At 36.4% G+C, this 22,372-nt stretch overlaps 3 protein-coding genes, 1 non-coding gene and 2 pseudogenes across 7 annotated transcripts in view; 3 read left to right on the top strand and 3 right to left on the bottom strand.

Moving 5' to 3' along the window:
• Positions 1-22,372, top strand: part of LOC145480087 (uncharacterized) — a 337,189-nt pseudogene that overhangs the window by 220,920 nt on the left and 93,897 nt on the right. The window lies entirely within an intron of this gene.
• The window catches only part of LOC145480039 (uncharacterized), a 206,449-nt gene that overhangs the window by 116,516 nt on the left and 67,561 nt on the right, over positions 1-22,372 (top strand). The window lies entirely within an intron of this gene.
• The window catches only part of LOC145480020 (uncharacterized), a 202,077-nt gene that overhangs the window by 94,646 nt on the left and 85,059 nt on the right, over positions 1-22,372 (bottom strand). The window lies entirely within an intron of this gene.
• LOC145479970 (fidgetin-like protein 1) overlaps positions 1-22,372 on the bottom strand; it is a 208,423-nt gene that overhangs the window by 25,658 nt on the left and 160,393 nt on the right. For 2 of the 3 annotated variants that reach the window (XM_081458455.1, XM_081458456.1), the window contains exons 14-16: positions 13,846-13,916; positions 12,299-12,460; positions 8,447-8,502 (exon numbers count right to left, since the gene is read on the bottom strand). In XM_081458455.1, the coding sequence (XP_081314581.1) occupies positions 8,447-8,502; positions 12,299-12,460; positions 13,846-13,916 (289 nt within the window). Of the gene's footprint in view, positions 1-6,208; positions 7,117-8,446; positions 8,503-12,298; positions 12,461-13,845; positions 13,917-22,372 lie in introns of those variants that run through there. The other variant, XM_081458457.1, reaches the window with a different exon arrangement.
• On the top strand, positions 933-4,400 carry LOC145479982 (uncharacterized; annotated as a pseudogene).
• Positions 10,976-11,048, bottom strand: Trnat-agu (transfer RNA threonine (anticodon AGU)). The gene has a single exon. It is a non-coding gene; the product is annotated as a tRNA-Thr (tRNA).

Raw genomic sequence — 22,372 nt, forward strand, 5'->3', positions numbered from 1 at the left:
AATCCCAGACAATTCCAATAAAACTAAAAAGACGTCTTCGTTACAAACATTACTATCAATTTCAGAGCATCAGACCTAGCAAAGTGTTAGAAGCTGCAAAATATTTAGTTCAGACAAGCAAATTATTTCAGAATGAAGGTGTGCAAGTTGCCAACAGTTGGTTGAATACATTGAATGAAAACGATGGGGAAATGTCACATTTTTTTGAAAGGCAAAATGTGAAAAGCTCAAATACAGTGGAAGTTATGTATGAAAAAGATAAGAACCAGGGTGAACAGAATATGCCTCCAGAGAAAGCTAATGACAACAGCGACAATGACAGTGATGATGAATGGTGTGAAGAAACAGAACTTCCATCAGGAATTATGGACACTTTGCTACATACTTTGAGAGATGCAAAAAGGACTTGTTTGCAATGATTCGTCAACTTGGTAAGCCTACATGGTTCGGTTCATTTTCAGCAGCAGAGACAAGATGGGCACATTTGCTTAAGATATTAGGACGGCTTGTTGGTAAGAAAAATGACACTGACGACGAAATCCAAGTTATGGCATGGCAAAAGAAATCAGACTTAATTAAAAGTGATCCTATCACTTGTGCTAGGAACTTTGAACACATGGTTCCATTGTTTCTTCGTGACATTTTAAAAAGTACCATGAAGCCTATTGGTGAAGTACTTGACTTTTTCTATAGAGTTGAATTCCAACAACGTGGTTCTCCACACATACATTCTTTATACTGGGTGAAAGATGCTACTCAATATGGAAAAAATTCAAATGAAGATATTGCTAAATTTGTTGATAGGCATGTTGCATGTAAGGTTGACTCAGGAGAACTGGGTGATTTAGTTAATTTACAAAGACACCAGCACTCAAAAACATGCAAAAACACGTGGTCACAAGATTTGCAGATTCAATTTTCCATTACCACCAATGCCAAGAACAATGATTTTAGAATCTCTTGGAGAAAACACTTTTAATGAGAATGAGAAGGATGTAGTAAAGAAAAATTATGACAAAATAAACGAACTATTAGACAATTTAAAATACAATGATAACCTGAACTTTGAAGAATTTCTGGTAAAACTGGGTTTAACAGAGCAACAATATATCATGGCTGTGAGATATTCACTAAAGCGTGACACACTTCTGCTAAACAGATCTCCATCTGAAATAAGAATTAATAGTTACAACTCGGATTTGTTAAAAGCTTGGCAAGCTAACATGGACATACAGTATATCTTGGATCCTTATGCTTGTGCTGTTTATATTTTGTCATATATTACTAAAGGACAAAGAGGAATGAGCAAATTACTAAGAAAAGCATCAGAAGAAGCAAGCTCTGGTAATAAAGACATCATAAACAAAGTCAGACACATTGGAAGCAAATTTCTAAATGCTGTTAAAGTCAGTGCACAAGAAGCAGTGTATTTGGTTTTGCAAATGCCTTTAAGAAGGTCATCTCGTGAGTTCCAATTTATTAACACGTCCAATCCAGAAGAAAGAACATTCCTTTTAAAAACAATGGATAAGCTTCAAGAGCTACAGGATAGCTCTGAAGATATTGAGTCAGATAACTTGATCAAAACATACCAAAGGAGAACAAAAAAATTAGAAGAATTATGTCTAGCTGATTTTGCAGCCTGGTATAATTGTGACAAGCAAAGTAAAAGCCAGGTAGAACATATGGGTCACGTTAAAACATATCCTTCTGATGATTGCTTGCCTGAAAATGAATTTAGTGACAACGTTGATGATGATCTCACCAATGATAAAACAGAAATGTGTGAAGAATATGACCTAAAGGTGGATTGAAACTGGTGAAAAGACAAAAATCTAGAATTATTTGTTCTGTAAGATTTAACAAAAACAAGGACCCTGAGAATTATAGCAGAGAACAATTAATGCTGTACACTCCTTGGAGGAATGAAAACAAGGATCTCATCCAAAACTGTGAAACTTTCCAAGAAAGATATGAACAACTCAAGAACACAATAGCCCAGAACAAACGGCAATATGATTGCCATGCAGAAGTCCTTGATGATGCAATAGAAAATGATGAACTGGAAGAATTTGTGGATGTGGCCCCAAATTCCCAACATACAGATGAACAAGACCAAGAGATAGGGACAAAACCAAGTCCTTTATTTGGATGCTTTGATCCAGGCACAAATAAACAGCACAATCAATATGATTTAATGGATGATATCAGTATCTTTCCAAGAACCAATGATGATGAAGATCTTGTAGTAAAACGCATGTCTGATGATGATTTTAGAAAACTTGTTCATTCACTTAAGGTGAAGCAAATGGAATTTTTCTATCATGTCTTGAATTCCATAAAAACTAGTGATGAAGCACTTAGACTTTTTTTAAGTGGTGGGGCTGGCGTTGGCAAAACTACAGTTACTAATGCTTTATACGAAGCTTTGATCAAATATTTGAATAGCATACCAGGTGAAAACCCTCACAATATTTAAGTACTTAAAGTAGCACCAACAGGAAAAGCAGCATTTAATATAAGTGGTAACACTCTTCACTCTGCTTTTAAAATACCTGATAACCGAGGTTTTGAGTATTGCACACTTGATAGAGACAGACTTAACACTATCAGAGCACAGCTGAGGAAACTTGATGTTATTTTCATTGACGAGATTAGTATGGCAAGCAGTGGCATGTTCAGGTTCTTGAATTTATGCTTACAGCAGATCATGGGCACACCAAAATCCTTTGGAGGAGTTAATTTGATAACTGTTGGTGACCTGTTTCAGTTAAAGCCAGTTTTCGACGAATGGATTTTTGAGAATTCAAAAGATGTCTATAGTGCATTAGCCACAAATATTTGGCACGAACATTTTAAGATGTACGAATTGTCAGAAATTATGAGACAGAAGGATGATAAAGAATTTGCAGAGCTTTTACATTGCCTAAGAGAAGGAAAACACACAGAACAAGATGTTGAGGTCCTAAAAGGACGGATTTTAAAAGTAAAGCCAGGTGAAAGTGATTATCCCATGAACATCACTCACTTGTTTGTTACTAACCAAGCAGTAGATGGTCACAATGTTAAAATATTTAACATCTCCAAAAACCAAAAAGTAAACATTTGTGCAGTTGACATTTTAATTGGACATTTGCCAATGAACGAAAAGAAAGAATGAAACAAAAAATCCCAAATGATCTAACCAAAACCATGGGATTATTTTCTGTTTGTTCTGTCGATGTTGCAGCAAGGTATGACCTAAACACAAACGTGTCTGTCCTTGATGGTATGACCAATGGAGCAGAATGTACAGTTGAAAAAATTGACTACAGAGTACCTGACTCTACTAGACCAAGTATTGTATGGGTAATGTTTAAGGATCCTAACATTGGTCATCATTGGCGAAGAGAGTATTCACATTTGTATAATGTACAAAATACAGAACACTTGGACACCGATATTGGAAATCACAAGACAATTTAGATTGTACAAAAGAAATCAAGTTCAAGTTCTTTGTAGACAATTCCCTTTATGACCAGCTGTAGCCAAAACAATACATCATCGTCAAGGTGATACACTTGATACAGCAGTTATTGATTTACCAACTTCAACAAGAGAACATATGCATTATGTTGGTCTAAGCAGACTTCGAAATATTTCAGGATTGCATATCTTAAATTTAAATGAAAAAGAGATAGCAGTTAGCAAGAAAGTTGCAGCTGAGATGCCTAGACTAAGGTCAGAAGCTTCTCTAAAACCATGCATTCCCTTTCTTTATGAAACACCAAGTAACAAAAACCAACTTGAAAATTTTGTTCCAAAATGTGAGATCCTTGCACCTCCATATTGAAGATGTAGCATGTGATTATAGCGTACAAGCAGCACATGTGAATATATTCGTTGAGACAGCTTTATGTTCAAGGGACATTGATGAAGCATATGACATGACTAATTTTCGCCTCTACAGAAATGATGTAGAACACACCTGTGGTCCCTTTAGATGGAACTACAACAATACAGAAATGACTGTTGCTATTATCAATTTACCTGGTTGTAACAATGTATATGTTGTTGGGATATATTGCTCAAAGTCAAAAGTTCCATTTTCTAAATTAATTGAAGCTTTGGAACACTTACATTGGACTATTCTTTGTGAGCCGGACTCCAGTCATAATTTTAAGAGACTTTATGGAAACTACCTCTGAACAAAGAGCTCTTGTGGGATATATGATCAAGCAAAAGGGTTACACTCAGCTAATAAAACAGTTCACAACAGATTATAAAACTCAGATAAACCTCATATACACTAATATTCCACGTCAAGTTCAAAGTTCTGGTACATTAGAGTCATATTATAGCAATCATAAGCCCATTTTTGTCTGTCTAAATCTAAGCAGCTAGAGCACATTGTTTTCTACTGTTGCTTATTGTGTCAGGATTTGTAGGAATGATTATATTGTTGGTTATAATTCTTTTTTTTTGGTTTCCTTGAACACAAGTTTCTTGTTTTCATATTTGGGGTTGATTTTTAATAGCACTGACCACATGTATACCCATATGTAATTTAAAGATATACATGAGAAAAGTAAAGGTTGTAGGGGAGGAAAATACAAGATGAACAGAATAAAATGTGTTGTTTCTTAGTGGAGACAATGACAATGAAAACGACCTCACTCTCAAGAGTGAGGTCACTGTGTGCTGTGGTGAGGTAATGACGGGCCACTTAACCTGACGTGAAGATGCAGACCATTGCAGGTAAATGTATGGGGGTCATGTTATTGGAGGAGTTGGGTAATTATTTGAATTTAAGTTAGATATTAGGGCAGCATAGTATACTTTTTCTGAAATGTTAACTTGAAACAATGTCCTAATCAATTGTTTTTGTTATTCATTATTTTGTAGACTGCTGTTAGAGTGAAATATGTCTGAAGTTTCATGATTTCCTTACCAAAATAATGATCTCAGTGGACTCTTAATGCATTGCCAAGACACTGAAAGCACAGTAGATACAACTCTTCACTGTACCTTCTAATTCAATACCTTCAAGAACAGTAATTGCACATTTAAGTTTGTACATGATTGTATATGTTCCACACATGCATGCCCCATGACAACATGTTATGGTATGCACCAGCTCAACCAACAGTGGATGTTACTCTAAAGACACCTTCCGGAAACCATTCTCCATAGTCTACATTTCTACTAAAGAAGAATTCCAAAACTCATTATGGATGTCACTTTAAATATGCTGTTCAAGTCATCTGCAAATAAAACTGTGCAAATCAAACTCTGCTGTGTCTCAAAGCAAGAATGGCCATGAATGGAACTCTGAATATTCATGCCCATTTATGAGTACGGAAAGGCACTTGGGTGGTCTTCTTGACCTAGTGAAAAGACACTAAAGAGGTTACTCCAAAACAGTGGCAAGGCATATAATCCAATGTACACTGTTAGCTGTACATGTGGTACACAAAATCAAAATCAAAAGAAGACATTAGTTGACCAAGTTACTGTCATTTACGTAGTCAATATATTAAATAGATAACCCTAATTTACCCTCAGTCACTTTACAAAGCATAAGGTTAATGGACTAAGTAATTCAATGTCAGTAACAAATGATTCAAATCAAATATAACACGGTTAAAAACCCTAACTGGCAGAAGGCAAACAAATGACTATTAATCAAGGTTTCTACAGTATCTGCCATATTTGTCAAGAGGCAAAGCCTAAGCTGTCTTGGGACCACTGCATGTCACCTATAAGCAGATGAACAGATCAACCGCTGCAGATTATTGTGTTGACATTTAAGCCCTCAACACCTGTTAAAGCAGAGTATGCTTAATTGGTGGGTCCTAATTGTATGGATGAGCTGGCCTGTTGCTCACTAAGCTGGCACAATTCACATAAACTAACAAGTTACCTACAGGCAGTAGATGACTCAAAACGTAATGACAACCTTGCATAACACTCTGCACTATCTGAGATTGTCTCACTAGTTTAGACAAGGAATAGTTCTGCAATAAGCTGGTCATATTACAACGTTTCTGCGCTCAATAGTTGCGAAATGCAAATCAAATGAAAATGGTCGATTTTCAGCCCAGTTGGGACTCGCTAAATTGCATGAAATTTAGTATGAAAGTTAAATCGTAAATGTCACTTTTCTCAGAAAGACAAAGCTATTTTAAGGAAAAAACTACAGCCTGTTTGCACTCTTGCTAGGGGCTAGCTATATGCAAAAGACGAGCAAATTTGAGTTTTCTAGCCTTGCCAAAGAAATTTGATTTTGTTTGATTTTTGTGAGCATTTGCTCTTAAGTTATTTATCTCTATATGACATCATTTGCTTGAATTCAGAGTTTGTCATATAAATTTATATTTAGACAAGCAAGTCTGAGGTTACATGTATGTTCTCAACACTGATTAAAGTTGCAAGTTTTCCTTATGAGCATTTTCTAATCATTCAAGTTACTGCAATTAACTGTTTGTGAAATTGGATGACTCTCCAGTTTATGTTGTAAGGTGGGAGGGAGGATAGAGGAGGAGGATGTTGCTCTAAGCAGGTCCAAAGGGGATTCCCAGCTTTGCCAGCTACAGGCAATTAGTTGGCGGCCATCAGATATCAGCAACTACATCATGCTGAACAAATGTGGTCAACAAAACTCATCTTCTGATCCTACCGAAGAGAAAATTCGCAAAATCTGGCCACATTTTGTTGTTGGTTTCAATTAAATTATTACTCCTGTTGCGTTTGTTATTTGGATATGAGAATGATGATTGTACCCAAGTCATATCCAGCACACCTCTTTGCTTATCTACTATCTCAAATTCATGCTCTTGAAACAGTAAATTGAACATAAGAGGGGATCTTCTATTTGGTAGATAAACTGAGACATTTGTATCGCTAACTTTTGATCGCCATTGGTTCAGTCCGGATGGCTGATATATCAGTCAAGGTAAGGATATAGCCCCAAATTTAGGGAAAAAAAACAGATAAAACAAAACCGGTAGCTAGGAAAGGCAACTGTAACTTAAATAACTGTATGTGGTCATCCTCTATGTTGGTCTCTGGTCTTCTTAATCAGCATAAAACCTTCATACTTTCTTTTAAATAGTAGACTCAGCCTATAACGATTATCTGTAAGGAGATATAGTAGTATTTGTTAACATCCCCGATTTTGAGAAGCACGTTTTATTTTGCGCGTGTGTGTTACGACCAAAACAGTGATACAGAGATATCTGACATACTGTGATTGTCTGTTTTTTTTTTTTGGTAAAACAACTTTACGACAACTGCACTAAAGGTAAGCGAATGAAAATTTCTAAACTGTATCAGTCTGAAATGCTAAGAATACAAAACTAGAACATGTGAAAAATTCTTGTAGCATGCAGTAAGTGAAATTGTGATTACATGTACATTAGGCCACTCCAAGTTTGGTAGGTCGACACACGCTTGCTTCTGAAACATCCTATTTACTCTTTACTATTTACTCTTAAGTGCATCGACATTTTCCCTACATTTGGGAAATCATCTTCACCACTCTTTTCAGCCACATTTATTGCTTGTGTTCCTTTTTTGTTAACGGTTTACTGAAAAACTTCAATAGAAAAAATAAAATTGGAGTTGTCTGATGTTGATGTCGCTGACATCATTGTCAAGATAAAAATGATGGTTTTATAACAGTGTGAATACAAATTAGTGGAGATAATGATCATTGCATGAAAGGTCAATATGTCTACCCAAGCTAGATTTGCGATAAAAGCTTAGCTTAAGGGATACTTTTAACCAGAAAAATAGTTCTGGCAAGAAAATCCATGTACCAGATTGACTTTCTGGCCCACGAAAATGACCTAAATTTGGATGTGACGCAACCTCATCGAGGCGTATAATTTTGAAAATCTGCTAAAAATTCAGCTTTCAATAACAAGTGGATTTGACAATGCTAAATAACTGCTAAAAGATGATATATTAGCATTATGGGTCAGCTTTTCCAGCTATGCTTATTACTTTGGCTTGCTAGTGTTCATAAAAAGTGTAATTTTAGGGTTGAGTTTTGCTCTTGTCGGGGCAAAATTCATCAGGCCATCTCGACAAGAAAATAAAAATCCAAACAACCTCAAAGTTACAGTTTTGAAACAAGTTAGTAAAACCTTCTTCCTGACAAAGTTTGAGAAAATCAATTACCCTGCATAGTTATAGCTGACCGTTAGAGCAAGCTGCTCTTAAAAACAGTTTTAAGTGAGATCAGATATAAATGTCTATTATAGTAGTTCCAGTAATTTATATTCACACCAGGGTGAAACCATTTTCACCTTGATAATGACGTCAGCAATATTGAAACGTTGGACAAATCTAATTTCATTATTCCTTGGTTGTTTAAGACTGAAATCTTACTATAGCGAACTGACTTGATCGAGAGACAGTGGGATACACACATAATGTAATTTCCCATATTAAATCAACTAACCTATTTGTGGCACCAACAACTAAGAGTCTTTCGTCAGAATTAGTCGTAGCACCATCCTACAACAGACAAGGAAAGAAAGTTATAATATTACTTATGTAGAGCACACAGAGATTTGTTACTCAAGCATCTGCTATCTGCTCATCAGGTAAGCACACGTCAACTTGTACACAATTGTATTCTGGATTTACAAAGTTTTTTTCAAGGTGTTGAGGCAAATATTTGTAGGAAATGTGCAGATGTCAATCATGAGGCAACATCCCTATCTGGAAAAGAAAACAACTGATTGAGCCTAAAGTAGTTATAGAGTGGGGGTTCTGCGCCAGGGCGCATGCGTAGGGGCGTAAGGAATGCTGAGGGGCATTGGTGATGCCGTAATCCCCTAGGGAGTGATGTCATTCCCACTTATGGAAGATGACATCATTGGGGTGGAGGGGCGTTTGCGAAGGGGTGTTAGGGTGTTGTGACATCATGTTTCTACTGTGGGATGAGGTAATATCCCTCTTTCAGAAGATGAAATCATCAGGGTGAAAGGCTAAAGATAAATTAATGGCATGGAGTAGTCTTAGGGGATGACATCTTGAAATGGAACCCCCTGTCCAATTTGCCCCTTTATTGAGTTAGTGCAAGAATACGAATGCAGTGGAGACTCACAAGAAATAACACTCATGAAAGCTGAAAATGCCATGCTGCCTGTATACAGAAAAGAGTTAAGAAAGCTTTGTTAGAGTATTTAACATGGATGCATGATTTCAAGAAAGACCACATCTTCAGAGAAATAATGGACACAAACAATTTATTGATACTGAGGGTTTCAACTGGAAAGAGGCTATGGAAGTAGCGATGAATAAACGACCTAAGTTTCCACTTAACAGACTATTTGGAGAACAGCGGGTTCCCAAAACAGTTGGAGGACACTCAGAAGATGGATTAGGAGCTTATTATAAGATTTAAGACTATCTATGCTACCTCAAAGTTACATTGAAATAAACTACTAATAACTTCACAGCCAGTGTAAACAGAATTATCGAAAAGGCTCTGAGTAGTAAGTATGGTTCAGTGTACTAGATCATGACTGGATTGAAAGAACAAAGTATAGGACTTTGTAATGGTCACTTGACAAGTTAGAGCCCTGGGAATTGTAAATAGTTAAAGATTAGTTGATTGCAATAAACGTTTTTGAAAAACATTTGTTCGTTTGTTTTCTCGGTCTAGTCTACTTGCATAACTTTATGCATTAATGACCCCAGGGAGACTATTTTGCAATAACAAAGAAGCAATGAAAAACTCTATTGTGTTTCAACAAACAGAGTTCTTTTGTTCTGTCTATTTAGTTAATAGACCAAATAGAAATCGATTTGTTCACAATCATAGGTTCTTGTCATAGCTGAGGCATATAAAATGAAACCACGATCCGTATAGACTTTGGCCCAAGGTGCTGAAGCCGATAGTAATCACACTATTTGATCTCAAGACTGACGAGGATCAGTCAAATCGGCTAGGTAATTAATGGCGTTAATGCTTAGTGTCTATTCAAAATGTACATACAAATTGATGGTCCAAACACTGATAAGTTCCATTTCATCTGCGCAGTTAGTATTACCTGGGCAGGAAATTAATTTAGCAATAGTCAAGTAATAATGTATATTTTTATCTCTGATGTGAAGTTTATATGAAATAATTCATATATGAACTGCGGTAGTAGATGAAAGTGAAGAATGATCATCGCAGTTAATTTTCCAATTTAAGCAATTGGAAAGAGGAAGCCTGAAAAAATCAGGGCTTTAACAGGATTCGAACCCATGACCTACGCGATACCGGTGCGATGCTCTACCAACTGAGCTATGAAGCCACACATTGGGATCGAGGTCAATTAATTGAGTTCATATCTTCTCATGAGGAGTGAAATGATGTGAAGTTTATATGAAATAATTCATATATGAACTGCGGTAGTAGATGAAAGTGAAGAATGATCATCTCAGTTAATTTTCCAATTTAAGCAATTGGAAAGAAGAAGCCTGAAAAAATCAGGGCTTTAACAGGATTCGAACCCATGACCTACGCGATACCGGTGCGATGCTCTACCAACTGAGCTATGAAGCCACACATTGGGATCGAGGTCAATTAATTGAGTTCATATCTTCCCGTGAGGAGTGAAATGATGTGAAGTTTATATGAAATAATTCATATATGAACTGCGGTAGTAGATGAAAGTGAAGAATGATCATCTCAGTTAATTTTCCAATTTAAGCAATTGGAAAGAAGAAGCCTGAAAAAATCAGGGCTTCAACGGGATTCGAACCCGTGACCTCCGCGATACCGGTGCGATGCTCTACCAACTGAGCTATGAAGCCACACATTGGGAGCGAGGTCAATTAATTAAGTTCATATCTTCCCGTGAGGAGTGAAATGATGTGAAGTTTATATGAAATAATTCATATATGAACTGCGGTAGTAGATGAAAGTGAAGAATGATCATCGCAGTTAATTTTCCAATTTAAGCAATTGGAAAGAAGAAGCCTGAAAAAATCAGGGCTTCAACGGGATTCGAACCCGTGACCTCCGCGATACTGGTGCGATGCTCTACCAACTGAGCTATGAAGCCACACATTGGGAGCGAGGTCAATTAATTGAGTTCATATCTTCTTGTGAAGAGTGAAATGATGTGAAGTTTATATGAAATAATTCATATATGAACTGTGGTATAGATGAAAGTGAAGAATGATCATCGCAGTTAATTTTCCAATTTAAGCATATTTCATATCTTAAGCATATTTCATATTTCATATCTTCAGTTCATATCTTCCTCACAGGAAGATATGAACTCAATTAATTGACCTTGCTCCCAATGTGTGGCTTCATAGCTCAGTTGGTAGAGCATTGCACCGGTATCGCGGAGGTCACGGGTTCGAATCCCGTTGTAGCCCTGATTTTTTCAGGCTTCTTCTTTCCAATTGCTTAAATTGGAAAATTAACTGCGATGATCATTCTTCACTTTCATTTTTATCTCTGTTACGAATTTACCCTGCTAAAATGTGTTTCTTTCTATTCTACTCAATTATGGGCCAAATTGGACAGGGGTTACATTTCATGATGTCATCCCCTAAAACTACTCCATGCCATTAATTTAATTTTAGCCTTACACCCCGATGATTTCATCTTCCGAAAAGGGGATATTACCTCACCCAACAGAGAAACATGATGTCATCAATGCCCTAACACCCCTTCGTAAACCCCCTCCACCCCGATGATGTCATCTTCTGCAAGTAGGAATGACATCATTCCCCAGGGGATTATGGCATCACAAATGCCCCTCAACACCCTCTATGCCCCTATGCATGCCCCCTGGTGCAGAACCCCCACTCTATAACTACTGCCCATAGATGTTTTAGTGGAAAGTTTTGGAAAAGTTCAAGTGCCTGCACACTATGGACGACACACATAGGTGCCTTAGCTTTAAGCAATGCTTCATTGGTTCTGGATAGACATTTTCCAGGTTGCTGAAGTTTATAGGCTATAAATACCTCAAGTGACTCTTGGGCCCCTTTCATGCTGAGCAACCTCCCACATACATCTAAAATGCAATGGTGCGACCTACACCATTTACTATTTGTTAATTTAAAATGCATTGATCATTTCTTAAGGTAATGCCTCGTTATATATCCGTTGCCGCCAGTAGTAACGTGTATCTATGCCAATGCACAGGTCTATAAATTAACTTCCCCTGCCAGGTATAATTCTTGCTGCTTTAAAAAGATAAAATGTATGCAACTCAGCATAGTGAGTTGCATCTAAAAAGGAAATTAAAAGAGCTCAAGGTCTGCAATCTGCAACTGACAGAACACCATGACTTGCCAGTTGCACCAGAAATTCAGTTTTGATTCTCCGTGAGGCATCATGTTCGCCATCAGTTCTTTGAGACAGAAGTGAGTCGATCTCATCAATAAAAACCACAGCAGGTAGGTGGCATCTTGCAACAGCAAACAATGCACGCACCATCTTTTCACCTTCACCAACCTACAAAACCAACAAACAAAAGCAATTTGGAATTAATGGTTCCTTGGCTAAGCCGTTCAGGTCTAGAACATTGAATAAATGATGTGATCAAGTCTTTGTCTGTGTTTTGGATCGACAGTGGAGCAAACGCCACCATACTGTAGGTCTGGTGGATGGCTAAAAGGCCAGGCATTCTGTAGTTTTGCTTAAAACATTGTCACTAGCTAGGAAAATGACAGAGAATACCTATATAAAAGTTTTAGCAACTTTTTGCCAAACAAGTGCGCTTTGCAGTGGCTAAATTATGAAGACAAAGCAAGTTTAAAATGATCTCGATGTGAGAGAGAAAATATAAATGTAGGAGGTGGTTGATAAATTTGAAGTGTGTTTGTTGCCTCTGAAAGTGCAAAACTCGAGGAAAGAGTATCTTAAGATAACTCTGTACTCTGTGGCCACCAGGCATATTGCCAACTTCCTTGTCGCGATTAGACTGATTTGTGCTATTTTTGAAACAGTGACTGCCATGACCATTGCAGTCCTTAGGGCTCTGTGACATCACATCTGCTGGACTGATATTGAATGCTCATTCTACGTCTGGGTAGGCTTTATCTTGTTTAGCACAATTTCTTCAAAAGCTGTTCATCTTACCGTTTTTATCTTGTTTATGCATAAAAACACTGTAGCATAAGAGTACTCTCCCTCCATTCTTCAAATCCTGTGTGCAAGCGGAAGCTTGGCAATCACATACCTCAGCGGTTAAAATAAGGTGACAGATGAAAGAGAAATATAGCTTCTTTTTCTCCTGTGATGGCGTTTCTCCCAATTTTCCCACATTTCACAAAACTTACGGCACAAAAACCAAACTGCAGACTTGTTGGTTGAATATGTCTTTGTTACCAAGTGAAGAAAGAACTTTGCAATGGGAATGCCATTTTCTTTTCCTACCAGTTTCAATTATTGCAGGTAGATATTGTTTGTTTGAAATGTGTTTAAAGGATTTTAACATTGCAAACTCCAGCAAAAACCTCAGTTTCTAACAAGTCAGTACATACACCCAGCAAAAACATGCATTATTATATGGCTAGCTCTGTGAGGGGGCAAGATGAGCTGAATCCGGCAATGAGATTGGCTAGCCGAGTGGGCAAGCTTGCACTATCTTGCCCGCTCAGGATTGCCCGCTGTATCCCACAAGAAAATAGTCTTCTTTTCTCATATAATAAATCCTTTATTGACCAAGCTTGTTTGGTCAAGATGGCTGGATATTGGCCTTCTTCATTTTTTTGCATGTTTATGGACTAAGAACTTGGCCAATATCCAGCCATCTTGACCAAACAAGCTTGGTCAATAAGCTCTATGTGTTATCACTGACACCTCTTTCTATTTGCCTTACTCATGCAATAACTTACCCATTTTGACGTAAGAGATGATGCACTTATACTGAAGAAAGTGGCCTTTGACTGGCTGGCTATACACTTCCCTGTATCAGAGAAATACAATTTCTGTGAAGAGAGTAAACCAGCAATTCCAGCAAAAAGGAATAGCAATCTTTAATTTCATGTTGATATTGCTCAACCACGATGTCGATCTTTCTTAAAGTAAATGCAACTCTGTAACTGCAACTTTAGCTACATTATACATTTTTTATATTCATTGTGATATTACATCTCCATGTAACGTCACGTATATTTCACTGAAAGCTTTACTTTCAACAAGACTAATTTGATGTTGTTCCTGTCAATATTCGCCACAAAATACTTGACATTTAAGGTATAATTATTTTAAACTTTTATTTTTAGAGGACCCTCCTGAAAACCACCTCAAGGTGATTGGAGGCCTCCTTAATAATAATAATAATAATAATAAATAATAATAATAACAAAATAGTAATAATGATAATAATTTGAAGTAAAAACTAATGGTAAAAGCATGCAACGTTTTGACCGAACATCGGTCATTATTAAGCTTAAAAGTGATGATAAAAATTTTGCATAAGTATAAATATAAAATGAAGAAGTAAAAGTATGAAAAGTATGAAAATGTAAAAAAGGTGTTAAGAACGATAAAATGCATGCAGGAATAACATAATTAAAAATGACTAAAACTTTCGTACGAATTGAGTCTGACTGTACATTAATAATAATAATAATCATAATAATAATACTTTAGTTATACAGCGCTATTTCTATATCACTATCCAATAGCACTTTACAACGAGTTTAAAAATATCTCACCAATGAAAATTAATAAAAAAACGTAGAAATATATAACATGAGTAAAATAAACTAACTAATAAAATAACTAAGCTGTAAAAATCAGAATAAAGACTAAGAATAACAAAACCTTATAATAACAACTTACTAACTGATTGACTTACTAACTAACTAACTAACTAACATACTAACTAACTAACTAACTAACTAACATTGAGACTTGGTCTCAGTTCATTGATAAAAAACATTTCATAAATGAGACAGTCAAACTTGTTCTTGCACTTTTTTAAGATGGTAAAATTCTTGGTAGGATCCTTGGGCACACAAGAATGTTTCACATGAAAAAATTTTCCAATGGAGAAAGATGTATTCTTGTGCTCGTCTACCATTGATGCAAATGCCGCCACGTGTAACCAACATAACCTGCATCACACAGGTCACATTTAAATTGATAAACAAGGGATTGATGGCTACCAATAGATGGCTTGACTTCGTGCGGTTTCAGATGTTGTTTGATCTTGTGACTAACAAACGTGGGCTGGACGGTCATCTTCACTTTTAAGCTTAATAATGACCAAAGTTTGGTCGAAACGTTGTGTGCTGTTACCATTAGTTTTTTTTACTTCAAATTGTTTTGAAAACCCTTTGCTTATAATAACAATAATATTAATACTACTACTACTACTACTACTACTACTAATAATAATAGTACTAGTACTAGTGCTAGTACTAGTAATAGTAATAGTGATAGTGACAGTGACAGTGATAGTGATGATAATAATAATAATAATAATAATAATAGTAATCATGACTCTATTATGGAACTAAATTTCATCCAAATTGGTATTGATAATTTCTTGTTAATTTTACTGCTATTATAGTGATCATAAAGAACAAAAAAAGAACAAGATTGAATGTATGTGTGCCATAAACGTAAATTTAATTACATTTTCCATGCAATTGAGCTGCTCCAAAGATTGATTGAGAAAACTAATTTTCAATAATTCTGTGGTGCAGTGGGGAGGGAACAAATCATTCAAAAGGTGTTGCAATTCTCTTTAACCCCAAACTGGATGTACGCATAGGAAGCTCTGAAGCTGACAAAAACAGCAGATATTTACTACTAGAAGCTTCCATATTTGAGTCTACATTTTTGTTTTGTAACATTTACAGCCCAAATGACAATAACAGTCAAATTACATTCTTCTCAAAACTCAGTGACAGTCTCAGGGGGCACGCTGATATGCAAATTGTTATAGGAGGTGATTTCAATTGCGCTCTAGCACCTTTGGACAAAACTGGCGAAACTTCAAATGAGAGATAAAAGACAGTAATTAACAAAATCAAAAACTTGTGCACCAACTTCGACCTCCAAGATGTGTGGAGATTACAACACCCCAGAACATCACAATACACATGATGCAATAACTCATTGAAAGTGTAATGCAGGCTAGATTAATGGCTGGTTTCAAAAGAGTTATCAGCACTTGTGACAGATTCCGGAATTGTCACCTCAACAATATCAGATCATTCTGCAATAACTGTTCACCTGCAATCAAAAGAGTATGTTCAACGAGGTCCAGGTTTTTGGAAGATAAATAACTCTCTTTTAGGTGATGAAAGGTTCGTACAGGATCTTTCGAGTAAGATACTGGAGTTCAAAACAAAACACATTTATTTGGACGACAAAGGCCTATACTGGGACATGATTAAAATGGAGGTGAGAGGTTTTTGTGTTTAATATGCAAAACGACAAAAATAGGGAATGCTGGAATACTGAAAAGCACCTCCAACAACAAATTGATCATTTGATGAACCAGCTAAAGACTGACAAAACAAAAGAAAACATATCAAAACATTACCATCTTAGAGCAGAATATAATGCGATTGCTGAAAACAGAACAAAAGGTGCTATAATAAGAAGCAGGATACGTTAGCATGAAGATGGCAAAAAAAACACACTAAATATGGAAAAAAGACAACATTGTAAATCACACATTTCAAAGCTTAAAACAAACGACAATATGGAGATCAACGATCCTAAAACAATCCTAGAACAAGGAAAAATGTTCTTTCAAAACCTATATACTGTGGCACACTGTAACAACTTGAATTATAGACTATTCTTTGAAAATTCAAATATTGCTAAACTCGAAGCAACTCAACAAGAGGAACTTGAACATCCGCTTCTCAACAAGGAGTGCTTTCTCATATTAAAACAGTGTTCCAAAAATAAAATCCCAGGAACAGATGGCCTTTCTGTAGAATTCTATTTGAGGTTCTGGTCTTTACAAGGAGAAGAAATGGTACAAAGTCTCAACTACGCATATGAACACGGACAACTGAACATAATGCAAAAACAGGGCATTATCAAGGTGATACCAAAAAAGAGGAAAGACAAGTCATTTCCTGAAAACTAGAGACCCTTAAGCTTACGCAGTGTTGATGACAAAATTGCTACCAAAGTTATAGCACACAGGATTTCGAGTGTTCTTCCAATCATTGTCAAGGAAGACCAAACCAGATATGTCAAAGGCTGGTACATTGGCGAAAATATAAGGCTAATCACAGACATAATGAAGGTAACAGAACTAGGAAGTATACCTGGTTTGGCCATTTTTATTGATTTTAAAAAAGCATTTGATACGGTGGATTGGAACTTCCTCTTCAGGGTGCTGCAAGCTTTTAATTTTGGCCCATGCATTCAAAAGTGGATTAGAACTTTTTACACCAATTGCTCCAGCTGTTTATTAACAATGGTTCGCATCTGAGTTTTTCAAACTGGAAAGAGGTGTCTGTCAAGGTTGTCCACTCTCAGGCTCTCTCTTTGTTTTATGTGCAGAAATTTTAGTTAATGCTATTAGAAATGACACCATCAAAGGAATAAAAATTCATGACAACAAAAAAATTTAAATTATCCCAGTATGCTGATGATACAACTACCTTTGTTTCTGACATGAAATCTGCAACAAATTTATTCAAACTTTTATCAAACTTTCAAGAATGTTCTGGCCTAGAAATAAATAAAAGTAAAACTGAAGGAATGTTGTTAGGCGCAAGCCGCAAAAACACAGCAAAACCCCTGGGAATTGCTTGGCCAGCTAACTCTATACTCACACTGGGAATTAATTTCTCGTATAATGATGAAATTGTTTACAATAAGAATTTTGAACAGAAACTAATCAAAATGAAAAGCCTCCTTAGCTTGCCGTATCCTAGAAACCTTATACTATGGTCACATAACAATTGTAAAATCCTTAGCGATTTCTAAACTCGTATATAACACATCTGTCCTAACTTTTCCAACAAAATTCACCGCCATGGCAAATCAAGCAATTACACAATTTGTATGACATACGAAAGCTAAAATTAAATACAGAACAATGATAGGTCCAAAAGAGCAGGGAGGGCTTGACATGCCTGATTTCAAATAATCAATGAAGCACTTAAAGTTGTTTGGGTAAGAAGATTAAGTGACAGCAATGGAACTGCAAGTTGGAGTCATATCCCTCTTTCCTACCTACAACCAGTGGGTGGTCTGTTTCTTCTGCAGTGTAATTTTGACTTAAAGCTACTTAAAGTTGATATACTGATTGATTTTTTAACAAAGAAGCTCTGTGCGCCTGGTAAAAAATTAACTGCAGTACTCCTAATACCAAAAAGCAGGTATTAAATGAAATTGTTCGGGACAACCATTAAGATAGAAGGATATTCCATTCATTACAAACTAGTGAGAAAATCTCAGATAGTGCAGAGTGTAATTTACATCTCTAATGCAGTAGTCACACAGGTCCTCACCCCTGCTGTTCTCTCCCTTGGTAGTCACCTAGGCCTTTTCCCCTTTGCAGAATATGAGCAGACAAAAACTTGATAAGACATACTCTTAACCATGTGTATGTTTCATGTTTGTGTTTTGCCCAAAAATAACTTACAATTACCGTTTGTCAAGACGGTTTTAAATTTATTGTGGTATTCTATCTTGAGTTTTGTTCATTTTGTAGCATTACTTTTCACGCTGTTTGTAATTTGATACTTTTGTTTTCCTCGCCAATGTATGCAACAAGATACCTTTGTTTCCACAAAAATATAAGAAAGATGTGTATTTTTTTAACTTACTGCTGGAGATAAATGGAATATAAAAGTTAAATATCTGCTGAAAAGTCAAAGAGGAACGATTTTGTTTTATTCAAAACGTAACTTTTCATTTCACCGATAAACAAGAATTAATCTAATTATCAAATAGTCACGTCGAATCACGGAATAGTGCATTCTAATTCTGTTGCCAGCCGAGTTGGTGTAAACATTAAAACCTCATCAAACTAATACACAATGCCATTGAGTAATACAACTGAGGAGCATTTCAACGAGAAGTATTGAAGGTCGAGATCTTTACTTGACCGAAATTATATCCCACATCGGTGAGCGAGTCACCTCATCGACTGATGAAATTTTAAGTGCCACGGAGTCTGCGGCAATAATAACAAAGTTTCTTTTGTCACAAATTTACTAGATTTACATATAACTAACACGGGAAAGTTTCGGCTGAATATGATCTTTGGGTTCTCTTTCATAGAAGAGGAAATAACCAAGCTGCTAAGGAGAAGCAATATGTTCTGATTCTCTCTTTCAACTCTGGCAAACACACAATAGTTATAAAACAGCAGACGACATTTCCTGAATAGAGCTAGGGAAGATTCCAGAAGATACGCAGTCACAGTAATGTTCTTTGGACTAAAAAAGGAGAACTGACGTTACCTGAAATATAACTGCTATCCCCAGTCAAAACGAGAGTGTGATATCACTCATTACAAAAAATAAAAAAAATGTGCATCTGAACTCGAGAACGGAGTTTATCACACTAGCAATGCTAGAACGCATCCGTCTTATATGCTATGAAATGTATCTTTCACCTAACATATAGTTGACTTTGATGCTAACTAATCTGCGCATGTGTTTGGAGCAAATTGCTTCTGTTCTTGAGAGAATGGCACCACAAGGATAGCATGAGATTTGCAAAACCATATATATATTTTTGCCATGTTATCATGTTTTGCGTAGTGCACTCGGGTACCTACTGCACCCAGCCCCCTTCCCGCAAGGCTAATTGATTAATTGAAATTAATTAATTAAACAAACATTAAAGTTTACACCTTATGGTGTTATTGCATTAGTGTCTTAGCGAACAGCAGCCCCCTAAACCATCCCAATAGTGCACTCTGCTCTAAAAATGGCACAATGCTGGATTAACAAAAATTGAAGACTTTTTTCAAGGTAACAGATTCCTAACTTTTGAGGAATTCTGCAGCAAGTTCAAAATTAAAACAAACTTCTTAAACTACTTCGGTCTATGCCACGTGGTCCCTCAAAGGTGGATCAATATTCTCAAAGGGAATGTTACTGAACCTTTGGAAAAACGTTCTGAGAAGGATAAGATATCTTTAGATAAACTCTCTTGCAGATCAGCAACTAAATATTTTGTTAAGAGTAAATTCGTCATGGCTACAGCCGAACGAAGAATGAAAGAAGCCAGTCTAAAAGAACATATCGTTTATAGCCTTCTGTTTAATGTTACCAAAGACACTACACTCGCCATTTTCCAATACAAATTAATCCATCACATTCTACCCACAAATTTGACACTTCTTAGAGAGTCAATCAAGGAACATGATAAATGTCACCTCTGTGGAGAAAGACAAACGTTAACCCATCTTTTTGTTACCTGTTTGGAAGCTCGGCTTTTTTGGTCTCTCTTTACTAATTGGTGGAGCTCCAAAAATGGAGATACACGTAGGATGACTCTCGATAAAAATGAAATAATATATGGCATGACAGATAACTTCGCTCATCATCTTAACTTAAACCTCTGCTTGATTATAGCCAAATATTATTTATATGCTGCCTTAAGAAAAGAAGAAGAGTTTTCTTTTGATGCTTTCTTAGCGATTTTGACAAACAAAATTAAGATTGAGAAACAAAAATCTAACTCACAAATCATTATGGGAGAAAGCCTCCTATTGTAGCTAACCCCCTACATGAAAGTAATGTAAGATATTAACAAATTGTAAATAATGTTAGTATTGTAAGTTTTATTGGCATCGTTAAATTGTAAGTTACGTTAACATTGTAAGTAGAGTAGGCAATTTTTGTATGTAATGTTATGTTATTGCAATTAAAAAAAACTCTGTGGTGCATCTGTTAAGATAGCTGGGATACATGTAGTAACTCAAGAATATCTGCAAGAACAAGATGGTCCGCAGAAAAAAAATATTCAACTGATTTGAATGTCAAAAAAAAGGTCCATAATGCGTACTTGTGAGCTTATGCTTAGTTTATTCATTCAGTTGGAGTTTGTTTTAAAAGTCAGTATCTGGGAGTTGAATTGCTGTAAGTGAGAAGGCAGTCACTGCAAAGATAAAAGTGTTACTTTGAAACTGGAGACATTGTACTCTTGGTAGAAGATTGTGGCCCCTTGGTCACATCCTGGAAGTAAAACCAAACAAGAGAGGTGGGCAAACAAGTCTGCGGTCCTGGAACGTCCCATTGACAAGATCGTTCTTCTAGAGGCCCCTAGACTCCACGAGAGCAGCTAAACATTATTTTATGATATTGATGTCCTCAATAAACTGTGAGCAGTATCTCTTTTGCTTGGAAATCCGTAGGAAACAATGCAATGAAGAAAGCAAAACAAGTGTGGCCACGAGTGTGACAGTCTGTATTGTTTTGGAAGCAAGGCTCTATGGTGAAGAGGATGTCCCTGAAGAAAAGAAGTCCTGTTGAGTGAAAAATCCAGGTGAAGGGATCGGAAACTGGGTACCATGAACACGGCAAATGTAAATATATATCAGTTCCACCTGCCACCTAGTGATAGCTGTATTTGCATTTGCCGCGTTCACGGTGCTTTGTTTCCAATCCCTTCACCACAATTTTTGGCTTAACAGGACTTCTTTTCTTTGGGGGCTTCCTCTTTACCAGAGAGCCTTGCTTCCAAAAAAATAGACGGCACTGCTGATGGTTTTGAGGTTTTTTTACAGCCTGCAAGTGATGTGAGATAATCACTTGATTAAAGTGTCTTGAGTAAATCCTCATATGATGATCAGTCACTCTATACTCTTTTACATTATCTCTCTGTATGGCAACTATCCATTTTCTGAACAGCTCTGTTACCAACAAACATTTAGATATTTTAATGGCATCCTCTTCGTAAACCTTTTTCGTACACACAGGAACACAACAGTTTTGAGGCATACAGTCAACTCTCCACTAACAGACCCTCTCGTAAGGAAACAGCTCTACTTACAGACACTGTTTTCAATTCCCCCTTTTACCTCCCAGTCAAACTCTGTATTTACACATTACTGTAACCAGACACTCTCTCGTAAGCGGATGTGAACACTTTTGAAAATGAAAATTTAGATTTTTTTTGTTTGCACTCTCTCGTAAGCAGACACCCCATGTATAATAATTGACATTTGGCCATGAAATTTCTCTTTAATTTGCAATTAATCAACAAAAATACTGTATGACCTTGTCCACCAGAACTGTCCGTTCATTTGACAAATCAAGAGTCCGATGAGTAACATTTGTGGTGTCACGTTATGGCCATGTTTGTCATTTCTGTTTTCAATCACTCATTGACATCCATAAAGAGCTCCAGTTGCTATTTTTGGCTACCCAATAAAGCATGTAATTAAGATCTAATAATGTAACTCTCCTGTAAGTGGAT

The sequence above is a fragment of the Orbicella franksi genome, chromosome 2 (genome assembly GCF_964199315.1).
Source record: "Orbicella franksi chromosome 2, jaOrbFran1.1, whole genome shotgun sequence".
NCBI lineage: Eukaryota > Metazoa > Cnidaria > Anthozoa > Scleractinia > Merulinidae > Orbicella > Orbicella franksi.